Source organism: Symphalangus syndactylus, chromosome 11 (assembly GCF_028878055.3).
Source record: "Symphalangus syndactylus isolate Jambi chromosome 11, NHGRI_mSymSyn1-v2.1_pri, whole genome shotgun sequence".
Taxonomy (NCBI): Eukaryota; Metazoa; Chordata; class Mammalia; order Primates; family Hylobatidae; genus Symphalangus; species Symphalangus syndactylus.
The window spans coordinates 48,797,115-48,814,314 of NC_072433.2; the positions used below are offsets into that span (position 1 = coordinate 48,797,115).

Genomic DNA, 17,200 nt, shown 5'->3' on the forward strand with positions numbered 1-17,200 from the left:
TTGTACTTCAGAAGTAAGACATTCATCCCGTCTTCTTTCCGGATGTCTGACACCGGGCCTTTCCATGGGTCTCCCCCCGATCCTAAGTGTAGCTGAGCTAGAGACTCACTGAACAATCTAGGCAGGGCTATCCCATCATGCACAGGCTATCTCCATTCTCTGACCTGGGAACAACTCTGACCAGGATTCCTCATCTAGGAGCCCTCGGAACTGAGCGGGTTCCTCTGCGGCACACCAAATGGCTGCTCCCTCCCGCCGCTGTTGAGGGTCGTTATCTTGATTATGTAGATCACCTAGAAAGTATCAGTATCCAGAATCAATAAGATCAACTCTCTGCTCCTCTGACAGCAGAATGAGCATGACCACAATGAACCAAAGAGCGTGGAAGGAAACGATGTGACCATAAAGCTCAGAGAACGTCCACAGGGGATCGTAAGCTGGGGTTCCAACCTCAATCATGAATAATTAATGAAGCGCAAATCAAAGGGGACTAGAGTTTCAGCAGGTGCAATTCATCCATTGGGAAGTCGCCGGAGGGCCAACAAGATTGAGAACCTGGGAGTCGGGTGCAGTGTCAAGGTGGACGCGATTGGTTCCAAAGCTCAAGAAGACCATGGGGTCACTTGGGCTACATGAGAAAATGCCCCAGTGTGCCTGTTCAGCATTCTGACCCCTGCCTGTCTCCTCCCGTTCAAGGAACGTAGACCCTCACTTGTGTTATTTAGTTTTTGTTGTTTTTTTAGATACATACGCAGTGATACACTATGGTAACTTTTTTTTTAAATTTACATTTAGGCCTGTCTTCACAAGATACCTTATGCAAGAGCCTTTCCATTTTGTTTTGAAACACAGTAGCATCTCACTCTACACATCTGACATGCCTAGTTACTCTTTTTTTTTTTTTTTTTTTTTTTTGAGACGGAGTCTCTCTCTGTCACCCATGCTGGAGTGCAGTGGCGCGATCTCGGCTCACTGCAAGCTCCGCCTCCCGGGTTCACGCCATTCTCCTGCCTCAGCCTCTCCGAGTAGCTGGGACTACAGGCGCCAGCCACCACGCCCGGCTAATTTTTTTTTTTTGTATTTTTAGTAGAGACGGAGTTTCACCATTGTCTCGATCTCCTGACCTCGTGATCTGCCCGCCTCGGCCTCCCTAACTGCTGGGATTACAGGCGTGAGCCACCGCGCCCGGCCGCCTGGTTACTCTTTTATCCAGCATGTTTGAAATCACCAGTTTGATTGCCTTTTTTTTCTATATGAAGGAGATAGAAACTAGTCTGTCCTCCTCGAAGTTATGGCCCTGCATTTTCATAAAAAATGCTGCCAAAATCATAGCATTTATTCTATATGTATATGAAGTACAAACCAAGAATAATTGAAAACAAAACTTAGGAAAGGCAAGTAAGAATGTAAACTTGATGAGCCAGAGCAGAAGGGTGTGTCACTTGGAAGCAATCACAGCAGTCATTTAATTCTATAATTTCAATATTTATTGAAATTATTGGCCTGGGGAGTGTGGGGAACCTGAACAAAGACAAGGACTGGCTCACAGCATCGAGAAAATCATGAAAGCCTCAGGGTATACATAGAGTATCAATCTTAGGAATTTTCCAGACAACATACCAATGACTACATGGACACCAGCAATCAAGGGGATGTGTTAGCCCTGGGAGTGAGCAGAGGTTTTCCGGTGAATTTTCAGGCCCCTGAAAGCATGCTGAAAGCAGAATCCTCACGTTGAGGATTAAGGGATTCGATTGAGTGTTGTTGGGCTTAAGTGTTTGAACATGCAAGAGAAATTCTTAGGGACACTGTGTGCCAAGTGAAATGGGAGCACTTTCTTTAAACACCTTGCAGTTCTTCATCTCCCTGCAGCATCTGGGCTCCTCTGCTAGTGAGCACAATGGATCATGATGGGAGACAGCAAAGGGGAAGCAAGAGGTTCCTGGAGTTACTCTCCCTCCACACTTTAGGGCATGCACTGACTAAGGACTTGGCCAATCTCTCATCTATCAATGTAAGTGGTGGATCTTGGCTACATCCCTTCTTGAAAAGACATCTTCGTGCTCTGGTAGGAGAACTATGCTGAAGCCTGTGACAGATCTGAGTGCTGGATTTTGTGAAGGGTGCATAGGTCTGATGGAGGAGTTGGGCAAGGGCTCCATACTATACAGGCTGAAGCTGAGATTGGCTGGTCTAGGGAATCCCACTGGACTAGGTGTAGTTGGTAGAGGGTAGGACACACAGGAGAAAGTATGAAATACACAATAGGATTATTGAAAGAGAAGGGCTGAGCCAAGCAACATGGTTTTCTTGGGATCTCATCAAGGGCTGGTGATATAGGGGTGCTGCCTCCCCCTCTTCTGCAGGTGAGCGAGGCACATTGTCTCTTTCATGTCTGAGATGTCTCTGTCTTGAACATGGAACTCCAAGGTGAAGTCATCAACAGAGGGCTAGATGTAATCCATCTGCACAGGGAACTGCAGGCCATCCAGTGTCCTCAGGACATGCTCAGGCACAACCACAGGTACCCTGTTACCCAGGGTCAGCACAGGGCTCTCTGTGGGGACAGGATGAGGAATACTCTTCCAGCCTCAGTGTAAGTTCTGTCCCTTGTTCCGGGACCACGATGATCAATGCCTCTGTGCTGGAATTCTGCTGCTGCTGTGGAAAGACAGCCCTCAGTCCACTGCCTTCAAAAAAGGCTGAAAACGATGCTCCTGGGGAGGGAGCTGGAGCAGCTTCACACTCTACAACTTTAAAATACAAATTCCCTAGCAGAAGTGGCAGTCACGCTGACCCTGCTGAATGCACCACCACTGGATGTGTCTCGTGGCCTGGAGATTGTGCAACACAGTCCAATCTTTGCTATCCAAGAACATTGGAAACTACCTGGGGTGGTTCCAGGCCTGGAATGAATTTATGTGAGGAACTCTTTGAAGTAAGGGTGTTTCTGCATCTGTGGTGAGACCGCAGTGAGGGAGGTTAAGACTCCCCACTTTTTTTTCTTCTTTCTTTCTTTCCAGACACAGGAGATAATCAACAAAGAGCCAGGCTCCCTTTTAGATCCAATAAGAAACATTTTACAACCTACTCCCTCTCAAGTCTACTATCTGAAGGTCTCCTCTGCACAATAAACTTGGCCTCCCCCATTCTTTATCTTAACCTAAACATTTCCTTTCAATAGATCCCTGGTCTTAGATAAACTCATCCAATTATCAACCAGATAATTTTTAAATCTACCTATAAGCTGGAAGCCCCCCTCCTTCAAGTTGTCCCACCTTTCTGGATCAAATCAATGTATTTCTTAAATGCACTTAGTTGAAGTCATGCCTCCCTGAAATGTGTAAAACCAAGCTGCACCCTGATGACCTTGGACACATGTTCTCAGGACCTCCACAGGGCTGTGACACATGACACAATCATATTTGGCTCAGAATAAATATCTTCAAATATTTTGCAGAGTATGACTCTTTTCCTCAACAAGGTCATGATGATAGGGTCGAAATTCACCGATATGAAGGACAGCCCCAATTTCTCGACTCACAGAAATAAAGTAAGAGAAAACGCATGGAGGGGAGGAGGAGGAGAACCTGGAGCTCCCACCTGCCCCTGGGTGAGTCCTGGAGGTGGAAGGAGAGGGACTTGATCCTGAGTTGGCCCCAGCTCCACCTGCAACAGAGCCCTGGAGTGCCACTCCCTGAATAGGGCCCAGCTCTACCCAGGTTAGACACTCCCTTGCCCTAGAGCCTGTGTCCTCCCTGGCCCCCGCTACCTCTGCTTCCTCAGAGCCCAGGCCCAGTGCACCACATCTGCTTCTATGCAGCTCTGGGAGGGCTGCACCAAGGACAATTTAGTCCCAGCGGGGACTTCCTGGACACAGGTGGGTCCTGATACCCTAAGGGCACAGAGGAGAATGGCCTTCACAGAGGCTGCTGTCTTGGGCCTCACAGAAGCAGCCTCTCCAGCCACCAGACTCAGAACCTACCCGGAGGCCCAGGCTGGTGAGGATGTCCTGGCTGGGCCTTTCATGTGGAAGAAGGCGGTTCCCACCTCAGCCGACGTCCAAAACCCTGAGGAGAATCAAACATGAAAGGGTGCCTGTCCTCCTTCCCAGAGGGGAAAGGCAGTTCCTGAAACCTCAGTAGAAAAGAAAATGCTGTGAGAGTTCGAGGGACCAAGGACGCCCTTCCCAGGCCAGCAAGGCCAGAGTAGGAGAAAGCTGCACCCACCTCCAGGGGACATGTGAGGTTTTAGAGGCTCAAGCAAGTCAAGGCAAATGCCCTGTACTCCCCCCGGGGTGATGAGCACTCCCCACCTACTGGGGTTGGGCTCCGGGAGGCCAGGACATTATCCCCGCATCTCCCCTGCCTCCCGGACTCAGGCCTGGGCTCCCAGGTTGACCAGGAAAAGGTAGTGGTAGCTACAGCTGGCCATGGACGTACAGGCTGGGACATGCAGGCCAACAAAGAGGTGCTGGGCCCTCAAGAGGACTGCTAGATTTCCTAGACACTCCAGAGACACAGGGACACCCAGGCAGGACAGGGAGAGCCTGGGAGCACCTGTGAGCAAGTGCAGGTGCCCATCCCAACACACAGAGATAAGCTGTGTTCAATCACTTGCTAAGCCCAACCAATCCCAGGGCCCAGAGGTGCAAACAGTGACCCCACTCAGGACTTGGAAGGAGGAGCACAGGAAAAGCCCCAAATTTGCCAAGAAAACTGTCAGAAATGTGGCGGTTATTTCATTAGTACATGAATAATAAACACAAACAATGGAAAACAAAACTAAACAAAGGCAAATGTGAATGGAAATGTGATGAGTGTGAGCAGGAGAGTGTCTCAGTTGGAAACAAGCACAGCAGTCACCACTACTTCATTCAATCACGTCAAGATTTATTCAAAAGCATTGGCCTGGGGGAGTGTAGGGAACTGGGACTAAGACAAGGAATGGGGCACAGCTTGGAGAAAAAGGGGAGAGTCTCAGGGCAGAAATTGAGCACCGGCCTTGCGAATTATTTACTGTGGCATCAGACCAATGACTACAAGGACATCAGCATTCAAGGGTCAGTGTTAGCCCGGGGAGTGAGCAGCTGTCTTCAGATGAATTTTCAGGCCACGTCATGCTGGAAGCAGAACTCACACATGGAGAAGTCAGGGATTCGATTGAGTGTGGTTGGATGTATGTGGTTAAATAGGAAGAGAAAGTCTAAGGGACAGTGTGTGTGAAGTGAAGTGTGAATGTTTTATTTGAACTCCCTGCGGTTCTCCCCCTCCCTGCAGCATCTGGGACCCTCCGCTGTTGAAGACAGTGGGTGATGATGGGAAACAGCAAACGGGAAGCAAGCAGTCCTTGGAATTACTTTCTCTCCACATTTCAGAGAATGCACTGACTAAGGACTTGGACAATCTCTGACCTATCAAAGCAGGGGGTGGGTCTTGGGTTAAATCACTTCCCAAAGAGACATTTCCGTGCCCTGCTGGGAGGCCTATGGTGAACCCTGTGATAGATCTGGGGACCAGGACTTGGTGAAGGGGGCATAGGTCTGAGGGAGGAGGTGCACAAGAGCTCTATACCATGCAGGCTGAAACTGCAGTCAGCTGGTCTAGGGCGTCCCACGGGACTAGGTGTGGGTGGTAGAGGGTAGCGTTGGGGGAAGGCTGCCAGACAATGTGGAACACACAATGGAGTTACTAGGAAAGAGGGGCTGATCCCAGCCATATCGTTTGCTGGGGATATCATCAAGGGCTGCTCATAGAGGGGTGCTGCCTCCTCTTCTTCTGCAGGTGAAAAAGTCACATTCTCCCTTCTCATATCTGAGATGTCTCCATCTTGAGCATAAAACTCCAAGCTGAAGTCATCAATGGAAGGTATGATGTACTGGATCTGCACAGGGGGCAGCAGGCCATCTTGTGAACTCAGGACATGCTCAGGGACAATCACAAGGACTGTGTTCTCCAGGGTCAGCTGCAGCGCTCTCTCTGGGGCCAGGATGAGGATGCCCTCTTCCAGGCTAAGCCTCACTTCTGTCCCTTGTTCCAGGACTATGATGAGCTCCTCAGTGCCAGAATCCTGCTGCTCCTGTGGAAAGACAGTCCTCAGTATTCTTCCTTCCCAAAAGGCTGCAAATGATGCTAGTGGGGAGGGAGATGCCAGGAGCTTCACCCTTTACAACTTTAAAATACAAACTCCCTCCCAGAATTGGTTGTCATGCCAACCCACCTAAATATACATCCACTGGATGTCCCTTGAGCCTGAAGATTGTGCAGCACTGTCCAATCTTTGCTATGCAAGGACACAGGAACTTACCTGGGGAGGTTCCAGGGACTGGCATGAATTCAGGTGTGGAGCTCCTGAAATTGAGGGTATTTTTGCACCTGCAGAGAGACCACAGTGAGGGAGGTTAAGGCTCTCTTCCAGCAAGAATCTCTTGCATTTCAGAATGTGACCTTCAGAAATCCACCACCCAGCACTGGCCAGCCTCAGGACACCAGCCCCCAACAGTCAAGCATGACTTTCCACTCATCCTGCAGAAAGCATCCTCTCCATTTATGGTATCATGAGACATGACACTGACTTCCAGGCATGGGAATCTTAAGAAATATTAGGGAAAGTGCCTTACCTGTACTGGAACCCTGCTCCACTTGGTGACGTTTGGGTGGATTCATTTGTGTGGTAGCCAAACTGCAAGACAGAAAGGCACCACCTATCAATCTTCCACATAGTGATACAAATTCCCATTCTCACAAGCCCCAAACTTCATTAGTCATCCAGCACACATTGTTGCTGTGGCCCCAAATCACATGCACTTGTGTTCAGCTCCAAATCCTACCTGCATCCAGAAAGTCCTAACCCTCATCGCTTCTCGACCTTTTGGCTAAGATCAAGTGCAGAAAGTCCTAACACTCATCTCCCACCCTCTCCTTTTCTAGAGGCTTTTCCTATTGGTACATGTGTGTGATAAGAGATGGTGATCACAGGAAACAGTTTGCTTTTTCAGGAGCTCATCCACATGAGAAAGAGGGACATCTAATTTGGCCCGAGGACTTTAGGAGAAGATGCTGATTTTCCAGGTATCTAACCCATGTGTCTATGAAGTTACAGTGTGAATGAAGTGATAAATGACATCAAATGTTCCATTTTCTAGTGAGCACAAGGAAAAAATTTAGATCATGCCCACAGTTTACCTGTCTCCACACAAGAGGCAACTTCTATTTACCCAGAGGATAGAGATTAACAATGGGAAGAAACATGAGATGAGTCCCCTGACATGTTCCAGAAACCCCACATGAAGGCGGCATCCTGTGGCCTCCACTGTGGGTCTCATGTCTCCCCAATGTGTTCTAAATTTATAACATTCAATGTCATGCCAGGCCAGGGTGTCTTCTCTGCCCTAGTTTGGCCCTTTAGCATACATTCACACACCCACGCACACATACACACACACACACACACACACATACAGCCACACACCGTCACATGTCAACCTCCTGGCAACCAAAAGTAGCCACATACTCCGACATACCTGGTCTCTCCTTCATTGTCATTCTGTGGTTCTGTCTGGGAATCCCTGGGGCTTCTTGGGCGCCGGTAACCATACATAGTAAACGTTCTCTGGACTTGCTTGTGTCAAAAAAATCTCAATGTTTGGCCTATTTTCTGTATATCTATATAGTTTATGCCTTGATCTTTTACTTTACCTGGAGAAAAATTATCAGCCCCTAGCACGGCACAGCCAGAGCATGAAAGAGTGTGCCCTGGCCTGGGACCGGTCAAATGGTGCTTTGGTAGAGTGGGCCCTTGGGGAAATCCTCCAAGGGTCTTACAAGAGGTGGAGCCATGGGATTTGTCAAAATGGATGAATGCGATTGGCTGGCGGTGCAGATTAAACAACACGAGGGGCCAGAGTGGTTTTATGAAAACTCAATCAATATGAGTTTGATCCCATCGGAATTAGCCTAATTCAATCAAAATTAATTCAAGATCTCTACTCTGATTCACCATATAATTGTGATATAAAATAACAGTATTTTAAACCAGGGATAGATATTTACTTTCTATTGTAGCCTGTTCATTAATTTGGTAGGACAGTTATTTTCTGTAAAGTTCATGTGTACATCGTTTCTTAGCAAACATAAAGGGTTGAGTCTAGAAAACTTTAAAGATGACACAATTTGTATATACTCAAGTCCCTTGTATAAAATGGTGTAGAATTTGGATATAACATATTCACATTAATTTATATAATTTAAATGATCTCTAGATTACTTACAATACCTAATGCAATGCCCAGACGTCACGTCATTGATGTGAATTCAAAAAGAATGTGATGCATGGAAGATTTAAGGTTTCTTTGAAGAGACTTGTACAAATCTTTTGTGAATATTTTCTATTCAAGATTAGTTGTATCCATGAAGTTGGAACCTATGGATGTGGAGGGCTGACAGTGTTTTTAAATAAAAAAAAAAAATACGTATTTTAAGTGAATTAAGTTTTAAAATGAATCTCCTGGGGAAAGTTATCCAAACATAAGAAGCAAATATTATAAGACAAGCTGGGGAAAATACAAAAAGAAACTTTACTTAATTTCTAACATATCATTGTGTATTAATCTGTCTGTTAATTTATTTCTTGCCTGTATTCCCACTGGACTAATTTCAGAATTATAATGCAAGTTTTGCTTTCAATCGTACTTATTAATTACAAATGCATCATTTTTATTGGCAAAGTCACCTAAACTTCTTGCAGGTGGCCAGACACCGTCTGCCTGAACTCAGAATTAGTCATTTTAAGAATAAAAATTATTTGGCAATATAAAGAATAATAGATGGTATTGGGGGAAAACAGTAATCCAGTAATCACCAGAATTGAACTAGAAGGAAAATCTGTGAGTGTGCACCATTATGGAGCGTGCCATCTCTAACAGGTCCCTGAGCTCAGGGCTTCCTTCTCTCTCTAGAACTTGTATAAATTTGTTTGTGGATTCTCTTTGCATTTAGCTGATAATTCTGTCAGTTTTATTAGGTGAAGTATAGACCCCGTTTCCCTTAAATGTTAAAAAAAAATTGAATCTAATTAGCAAATGCCTTTCACACTGGAGCTTTCCTCTCCAGTTAGATAAATCATTCAGATGAATAAAAGGAAAACAGGAAGATTCCTTTAATTTTGCGAATGTCTTAAAAGCCTCCAAGGGGAATATTAGTGCCTTTATCCAGAGAACTCTCTGATTTGGGGGTTTTGATAATTTCTGAGGAGAACAGCAGGTAATTGGCTGAATATCAGATGTAGTTATAAAATTGGATTAATTGCCTACATTCCTTCTGGCTGCGGGGTTCAGGCTGAGATATTCAAGAAATAGCCTCTACTGATGATTCTGGAGTATGTATATTTTACAGTCAAGAAAGAGAAAGGCCCCTCATTGTGAGTTTCTCTGTGTTGCGTCTAGCTGAAAACCTACGGACTGCAAACCAGTACAAGAATAAAAATATGAGGGACTCGCCAAATAAATATTCTGCCTTTATAATCGCTTTGATTATAAACAAAATGTTTTAACAGATAAATTAATAAATTTGCAGCATAAAAGTCTCAGGATATATCCTGCAACACAGAATAATAACATTTTTGAAGAAATATTTAAGCAATCTGTTTTCATTTGGGGTAGAAACTATTTTTCACAAAAGTGTAGCTTTCCCCTTGCATGTGTAATGAAAATCACTTTTAAATCTGCAGTGTTATGGTAAAATCAAAGACGTGGCTCTTGCCGTTTTAATAGCAACAATTTAAGGATGCATTAGTGCCCCTCCCTTTCATTGTCTCACTATTTATCAGTGACTTTGACACTGTAGGAAAGATGAGTCCCTCACAATGTGAAAATGCAGGGATGCAGAGTGCGGGGTTTCCCTGCAGGGGCTCCTTTCTCGCGAGCTGCGCGACACTGCACTGCCATACTCGGGCCACATACTCCTTCCTCTGCAGGGTCCCCGTATTCTGTAGATTTTCCTCACAATTCTTCTTGTGTTTCTCCTCATAATCAATCCTAACAGAGGTTGCGAGGAAGACACATTACAGCCTGCTATGGTTATCAATGAAAATCCCTAAGGAATACGTATATTTGTAAATAATTCTTGCTAATATGCCCCAACAGACAGCGCAGAAGAAAACACGTAGGAACAGCCCAGAAAATGAAGTCTTTAGTGCTGTTTCTGAAAAATATCCGGGAGACAGGCAGGGAATCTCACTCCTTAGCAGGTAGGACTGTGAACAGGAGCGTTTTCCTTAAGATGGATGCAGCCCGATTTGCCCCAAAGCCAAGGCGGCTCCTCCTCCTCCCTGGCCTGAGGAAGGGAAGTTCCCTTCTTCCCTGGAGATCTGGCCCCGCTTCCACAAGCAGAATGCGCATACGCCCCGCACGATCAGAAAGCGAGTTCCATTGCCCTCTGCCGGCTATGGGCTTGCAGCGCGGGACTCTTGGCCTTCACTGTTTAGCGGTTGACCTGCGTCTGAATCGCTGAAAATCCGGTTTTAGCAGTACCTTCCTTTTGGAACATCAAATGCAAATGGAGCACGGTATCTTTTTTCTTTTTCTTTTTTTTCTTTTTTTATGAAAGAGGATGGAAATAAAGAAGCAAAGTCCAAAGACCATATAAAATAGTCTGTTGATTCCCTGCTGGTGGAGGAAAGAGGAGCTCGAATAAGAGAAGCATTTTGTGTGATGCTTTAATGCCAGAGATCTGCCACTATGCATTTGTCAAATGCAATACAATTTTACAGCACAAATAGTACATCTTAGTGGGTCAGGATTACAGCAAATGACATCTAAAATTTGGAGAACATTACATATTTAATTAAATAGGTTAAAGTATAAATAATGTGAGGCCTGCCTGGACACAGCCTCTGCCTCTCCTTCCAGATTGTCATGGGCTTGAATTGATGTCTCCTCATCCTCACACAGGAATTGAAATAAACCCTGGCTTTAACGTAAAAACAGTTGGGCAGATTTTTAAATATTATGATGTTTCACTTTCACCCATGAATTAGCCAATTTAATTGGCCTCAGTAAGGTCTATGATTTTGGGATTGTGCAGTTTGGTAAAAGCTCAAAAGTCATCTCTGTATATTTCCTGGGACCACTTCTCCTTGATGTTTAGATTCAGTACTGAGATTTGTTGAAGCACAATACATATCCAAGCCCTAGAGTCAAAGCAAAGGTGCCCACTGGTCAGAACACTCATTTTGCTTGTGGAAAAGTCCATTGCATCTGATATAAAAGGGCTTGCATGGTGACAGAAGTTAGGGTGTTTTAGTTTGCTTGTGCTTTATCTGCTAGGCTAAAGTAAGGGGAGCAATGCTGTGTCCTTCTCTGTGTCATAACGCAATTACTCACTTGAATGAAAAGTGGGATGTCATGAGATGAATTCCTATTCCCACTTTGGGAGGCTTTAGGAACAAAATCTCAAGAGTTTGCTGAGGGATACAAGAGCAGGGCTGCCTGACTCTCTGCCCCGGGAGCTGTTCATGGGCAAAGACAAGGGCTGGGGTCATCCAGTGGTTTATACAAGGTGTCTTTGATATTACTCCCATTTCCTGCTAAATCTGCTTAATGGCCTATTGAGAAACCTGGCATGAAGATCCCTGTTTTGACAACTCCAGGGATGGATGGAGACAAATATTTTTGTTGGAAGTTAGAATTAGGGGACATGGGCTGTGCGGCAAAAATAAAAATGTCTTGAAGAAGGCAGGGACTCGAAGAAAGGGGTGGAATTTCTGCCCACATGCCAAAGACTGCAGAAGGAATTCTAAGTGGTAGAGCAGCATAAATAAAACTAGATCTTGTACAATATATTACATTTTTCAGCAACAGATTATATTGTTTCAATATTTGCAAGTATTTTTCTCTTAAAAAACTTGAGGAGGTGCTTAGACCTCTGGAGAGAAAAATTGAGACATGTAAGAGGGCAGGAGTGACACAGTGGTGACACACTCTGGAGTCCCGCCCACAAGCAGCACACTTTGACCAACTCCACAAAAGCTCTAGTCCACAGCTCAATTCCTCCTTAAAAAAAAAGGTGAGAGACAAATCTAAAAATTAGGAGGAAACAAGGAGAATGACCCGCTTTCAAGCACTTCCTAGATTTTATGACAACTCTGCTAGCCAGACTTTATGTAAAATGGAAGTAATGTGGTCTTTGTGCACATTAAAAAAAAAAAGGCCCTAAGGTAGACCTGCAAATTATAGATTTCCTAAGGTCTCTTTTTCTCTCTTTTCTTTTCTGCCTGCTTTATATCAGCTGTTACTTTATGACTGAGATAAAAACCACTGTTTGGATATAACAGGGTTTTGTTTGTTTGTTTGTTTGTTTGTTTGTTTGTTTTTCAAGCCAGTTTCATCTCATTCCTAACGTTCTCATGCGAAAGCTACAGGATTTTCTTTTCTGTGCAAATATGTGCATGTATATATTTAAAAGGCCTTTATAATTTCTATAGTTTTATGTTATGTAGCAGTTACATCCATTTTAATTTCTCTCTAGCACAGCCGACTTTTTCTCTGTGTTCCTCAGATGTAAGCTTCCTATCTGATTTTCACCTATGAATTGTTTCCTTTGATATGCAAAGTAAGGCTATTTAGCTGACAGCTACCTAAGGCAGTCAAACAGGTTATCAAGAATTTGAAAACCTAAGACAGGAAATAATAGGATCTTATGAATCTATAAGATGTAAGTCTATTGGCATGCTTGATACATCTATGTGTTTATGTGTTGTGTACACAATGTTTCACTATTAAAAATATATACAAGAGCTCTAATTGGCTTTAAAAATAAAAGCACATAAATCAGATACTTAATCAAATAAAAGACTACACAAATGCTTTTTTAAGTTCACTTGACTTAAGCAAAATATTTAATAAATAAGCTGGCTTTAAAATTAAGGGTAAAGTAAGATTAGAAATGTCGTAAAAGTTGTTAGCATTTTTGTTTTGTGTTTATTGATCAAGTAATTCCAAGCTTAATCCTGCAGAATCATATAAGATTAACCATAAGGGTTATAAAATTATGAAACCCAGACCAAGACAAAATGATCTTTGCTTGTGTAATTTTAGACAAGAAAAACATGGAATATTCTTTTAATGAAATCCTAAATTATTTGTAAAAATACTCTTATATTTAACTTTAGGTTTCCTGTGTAAGTAAACACCTAAAATGCACAGCTATAAAAATGGGTAACAAGGAAATAACTTACAGAAGGGCTGTTACAGTTTTGGTCAATAATCTAGGTAAACTATTGAATAATGTAATCAGGGAAATGTGATGGAATAAATGCTTGTAAACAAGCTTGTCCTATACTTTAGGATCTAAAGTTATTCATACATATTGAGTATACGGGTAATTCAAAACTTAAAGATTATAAAAAATTTTTAAATGTTCTTATTAAAATGTAAATATCTTTGTGTAACTGAAAGCCTGCTTATAAAAAGAAATGTAAAAAAAAGTAAAGATTTAAAGTGGTACCTTTTTACAGAGAAGGGATAAAGGAAAGTAATTTTATATCAGAAAGAATCTTTTGTAGTAAATTTTTGTCCTAGAATAAAATGACTGGGTCATTCAAGAAAGAGGAATATTTAGGAAAAAAACAGAAAATCTAAACATGTTTTGAATGGTCTATGTAAGTCATAACAGGGTTAGTAAAAATTTTTTTTTAAAGGGGTTGTATAATTCAGTTGGCTATCATTAAATAGGAATTATAATAGTCTTTCTAGGGATGGGTCTTTGATATTTAAAAATATACGCTAATGTAAAACTGAAATAATTGGTTAAAACAAGATTTTTATTAAAAATATTAACTTATTAGTGCAAAAAGTTATTAAATTTTAAATCGTAGAATCTGTCTCTTTCAAATTCTTCAGATAAAATAGGTCAAAACTTCAGCTCTTCCTCTTTGAAAGGGCCTTGGATGATAGCTCTCTCCTTCACCTTTTGTTGGCTCCTGTAACTTTTATCAATTATCGCAAGTAAGAAAGGGAATTTTTTTAAAAAACAGTCAAATGAAATATCCTTTGGACCTGTCTTTTTATTCTGCATGTGTGTTATATCTCTATCTTTATATGTGTCATGTGGAAGTGGTATTTAGCTCCCAAACTACAGGAAAGAGCTCTAATCAAGTAACTTTTCTTCAAGAAATGTAGCTGCTTGTTAGACTGGTACAAGCTATCTCAAATGCCCTTTTAATTCTCATAACCTTAAGAATCTTAGGTAAAATTAATTTGGTAAATTCAATCTCAAAACTCTCCAGTAATTTAAAAGCTTCAAGTCATGTTAAAATCTCAGATTAGGTTATGTTTCACTGGAAATTTGGATTACTGAAAGTTAAAATAGCAGGAGCATAAAATTTGTTTTTTGGTGAATTTTATAAAGCATAAAAATGTTGAATTTGCTTAAGCAAGAAAATATATTTTTCCTCTAGCTAGAAAACTATTTAAGAGTTGCTTTAAAATGAAGGAAAATTATACAGATACAAATAAAAAGAATAGTTAAGCTAGAGCAACAAAAATTAACTCTGAGACCCATGGCTACCAAAACGATAGTCAATCAATGTAGGGGAAGAGCAAAACTAACTATTTACAAACAAAGGGTATAATGTAAAGAATTGTTCCATTTTGTAGTTTAGTATCATCAGCTTCTTTAAAAAATCCTTACTATAATGGATTCAAAACAAAGCACTTTAAGGACAAGATTCTTTTTTTTTTTTTTTTTTAAAGTCAGACTTTCTTTTAATCTTTAAATAGAAGTCAGGCATGAGTTTTGAAGAAGGGTTTAAAAGTTATACACTCAGCTATTTAAATATGGCATTGAAAAACTATTACAATTGCGGCATTATCTGCGTTTGACTGTCACACACTGATTTTTAAGGGAAAAACAATTCCAGGGGAAGTTCAAACACACAGCACTTTATTTCCTTTTTGGGGAGTTTTTGGTTCATTCCCTATCACCATGAGTTTTCAAAAGGGGATATATACTACTGTCAACCTAAATAACGGACAGTGAGAGGCTCCCTAAAAGAAAAGATGTGTATATGGGAATAGAGTATTGCAATGAGAATGCTGTGCCTAGTAAACAGTGCGTGCATTCAGAGAGGTAAAGGAAGACAAAGGTTCTTAAAGGAAAAAATGAGGAGGATTACATCAGTGCTTTAGAATAATTATCCTTGCCTTCAGAGATCAATAGCAAGGGTGACACCAATCCAAGCGTGAACAGGCAGATGTCCTCACGAAGTACTTTTTGTGTAAGGTTGTCATGGCCTTTGCGCAAGGTTGTGGTCTTTGCAGAGTCTTTTTCGTTATCAGGCCTACAAGCGTGAGAACTCTCTCTCCACGACCTGCCCTGGCTCTGTTTGTCAGAATTTTCTTTTTTTTTTTTATATTTCTTTTTTTATTAATTTTTTTTTGCACACAAAACAAACATTTTCTAAAAATACATACAAACAAAAAGATGCATATCAAACATATTAGGAAGGTTGCACATGGGAAGACGGGGAATAGAAAGGGGGGGTGGGAATTAAAAGAAAAGAAATAAGAGAGGGACTTTGTATGGATCAATGATAATAACTCAATCCTCTATTTGACAAAGAAGAAGGAGAAGGAAGAGGAAGAAAAAGAAAGTGGGATAAAGAATCAGAAAGGGAGGAAAATAGAAAAAATTAGAGTATGACTCCAGGGTTGATCTGTTTTGTTGTCGCTGGGTTGGTTGGTTTGTCTGTTGTATTTTTCATGTTTCGCCATGTTGGCCAGGCTGGTCTCGAACTCCTAGCCTCAAGTGATCTACCCGCCTCGGCCTCCCAGAGTGCTGGGACTACAGGCATGAGCCACCACGTCCAGCCCCCACATTGCATCTGGCCTCCGTGGTAGACCTCCCAGACAGGGCGGCCGGGCAGAGGCGCTCCCCACACCCCAGACAGGGCGGCCGGGCGGAGGCGCTCCTCACTTCCCAGACAAGGTGGCCCGGCAGAGACGCTCCTCACTTCCTAGACGGGGTGGCGGCCGGGCAGAAGCGCTCCTCAATTCCCAGACGATGGGCGGCCAGGCAGAGACGCTTCTCACTTCCCAGATGGGGCGGCCAGGCAGAGGGGCTCCCCACCTCCCAGACGGGGCGGCGGCCCGCCAAGCAGAGGCTGCAATCCCAGCACCCTGGCAGGCCAAGGCAGGCGGCTGGGAGGCGGAGGCTGCAGAGAGCCAAGGCCACGCCACCGCACTCCAGCCCGGGCAACACCGAGCACCGAGTGAGCGAGACTCCGTCTGCAGTCCCAGCACCCCAGGGAGCCAAGGCAGGCAGACTACTGGAGGTCAGGAGCTGGAGACCAGCCTGGCCAACATGGCGAAACCGCGCCTCCAGCCAAAAGACAAGAACCAGGCAGGGGTGGTGGCGCGCGCACGCAATCCCAGGCAGCCCGCAGGCCAAGGCAGGAGAATCACCGGAGCCGGAGGCAGGGAGTCTGCAGCAAGCCGACCTTACTCCAGCCTGGGCAACAGAGGGAAGAAAAAGGAAGAAGGAAGGAAGGAGGGAAGGAGGGAAGGAGGGAAGGAGGGAAGGAAGGTTCTTAATTTTAAATGCTACACGACTTAAGAGCTTGTTTGGGTTAATGCAGGACCCAGAGTTCACTATTGAACAATCACTAACATGCGATCCAAGTACCCAGGAGGTTATTCCTAAGAGAATAATCAGCATAATATACCCAGAAAATGCCACCATAAAGTCTGTTTTCTCTGCATAGGGGACTACCTAACTCTCCCAATAAAATACCAAGTGGAACACCCCAGCTGGAGCAGTTAATATGCTTCTTATGTGAACCATGTTGGACTGGCTTAATAATGACTGGGATATGCTCCCACCAAATTGTCTGTTACCCAGGTTATGTTAAATTTTGGTGCTAAGAGGGCCCCTTTTACATGGGTGCCCCTCCCACAAAACCATGGGAGTGTTTGAGAAATCGTATCAAATTTGCTGTTCCTTAGAGGTCTTACAGATGCAAATCCCTGCTGAGAAACCAAACCCTTTATCAATAGAAAAGGTAAAATGATTTGGGGGTATTAAAAAAAATTCTGGGACCAGAACATATAAACATACAGGTTAATAGAGTTATGAAATTTAAAATGTTTTAACAGGTTTTATGTAAGGTAGTTGTAACCTCCTTTACTACCTGGGAGATGTTTCCC

The 17,200-nt window shown here is 43.2% G+C and overlaps 1 protein-coding gene across 1 annotated transcript; it reads right to left on the minus strand.

The window, feature by feature from the left end:
- Positions 1 to 5,418: 5,418 nt before the first annotated feature.
- On the minus strand, positions 5,419 to 7,599 carry LOC129457789 (proline-rich protein 23D1-like). The gene is made up of 4 exons (XM_055233282.1): positions 7,523 to 7,599; positions 6,620 to 6,681; positions 6,307 to 6,374; positions 5,419 to 6,078 (listed from the first exon to the last, which is right to left on the minus strand). Exons 1-4 carry the CDS (start codon positions 7,597 to 7,599, stop codon positions 5,446 to 5,448), a joined length of 840 nt encoding a protein of 279 aa, XP_055089257.1. The 3' UTR covers positions 5,419 to 5,445.
- Between the last annotated feature and the right edge of the window lie 9,601 nt (positions 7,600 to 17,200).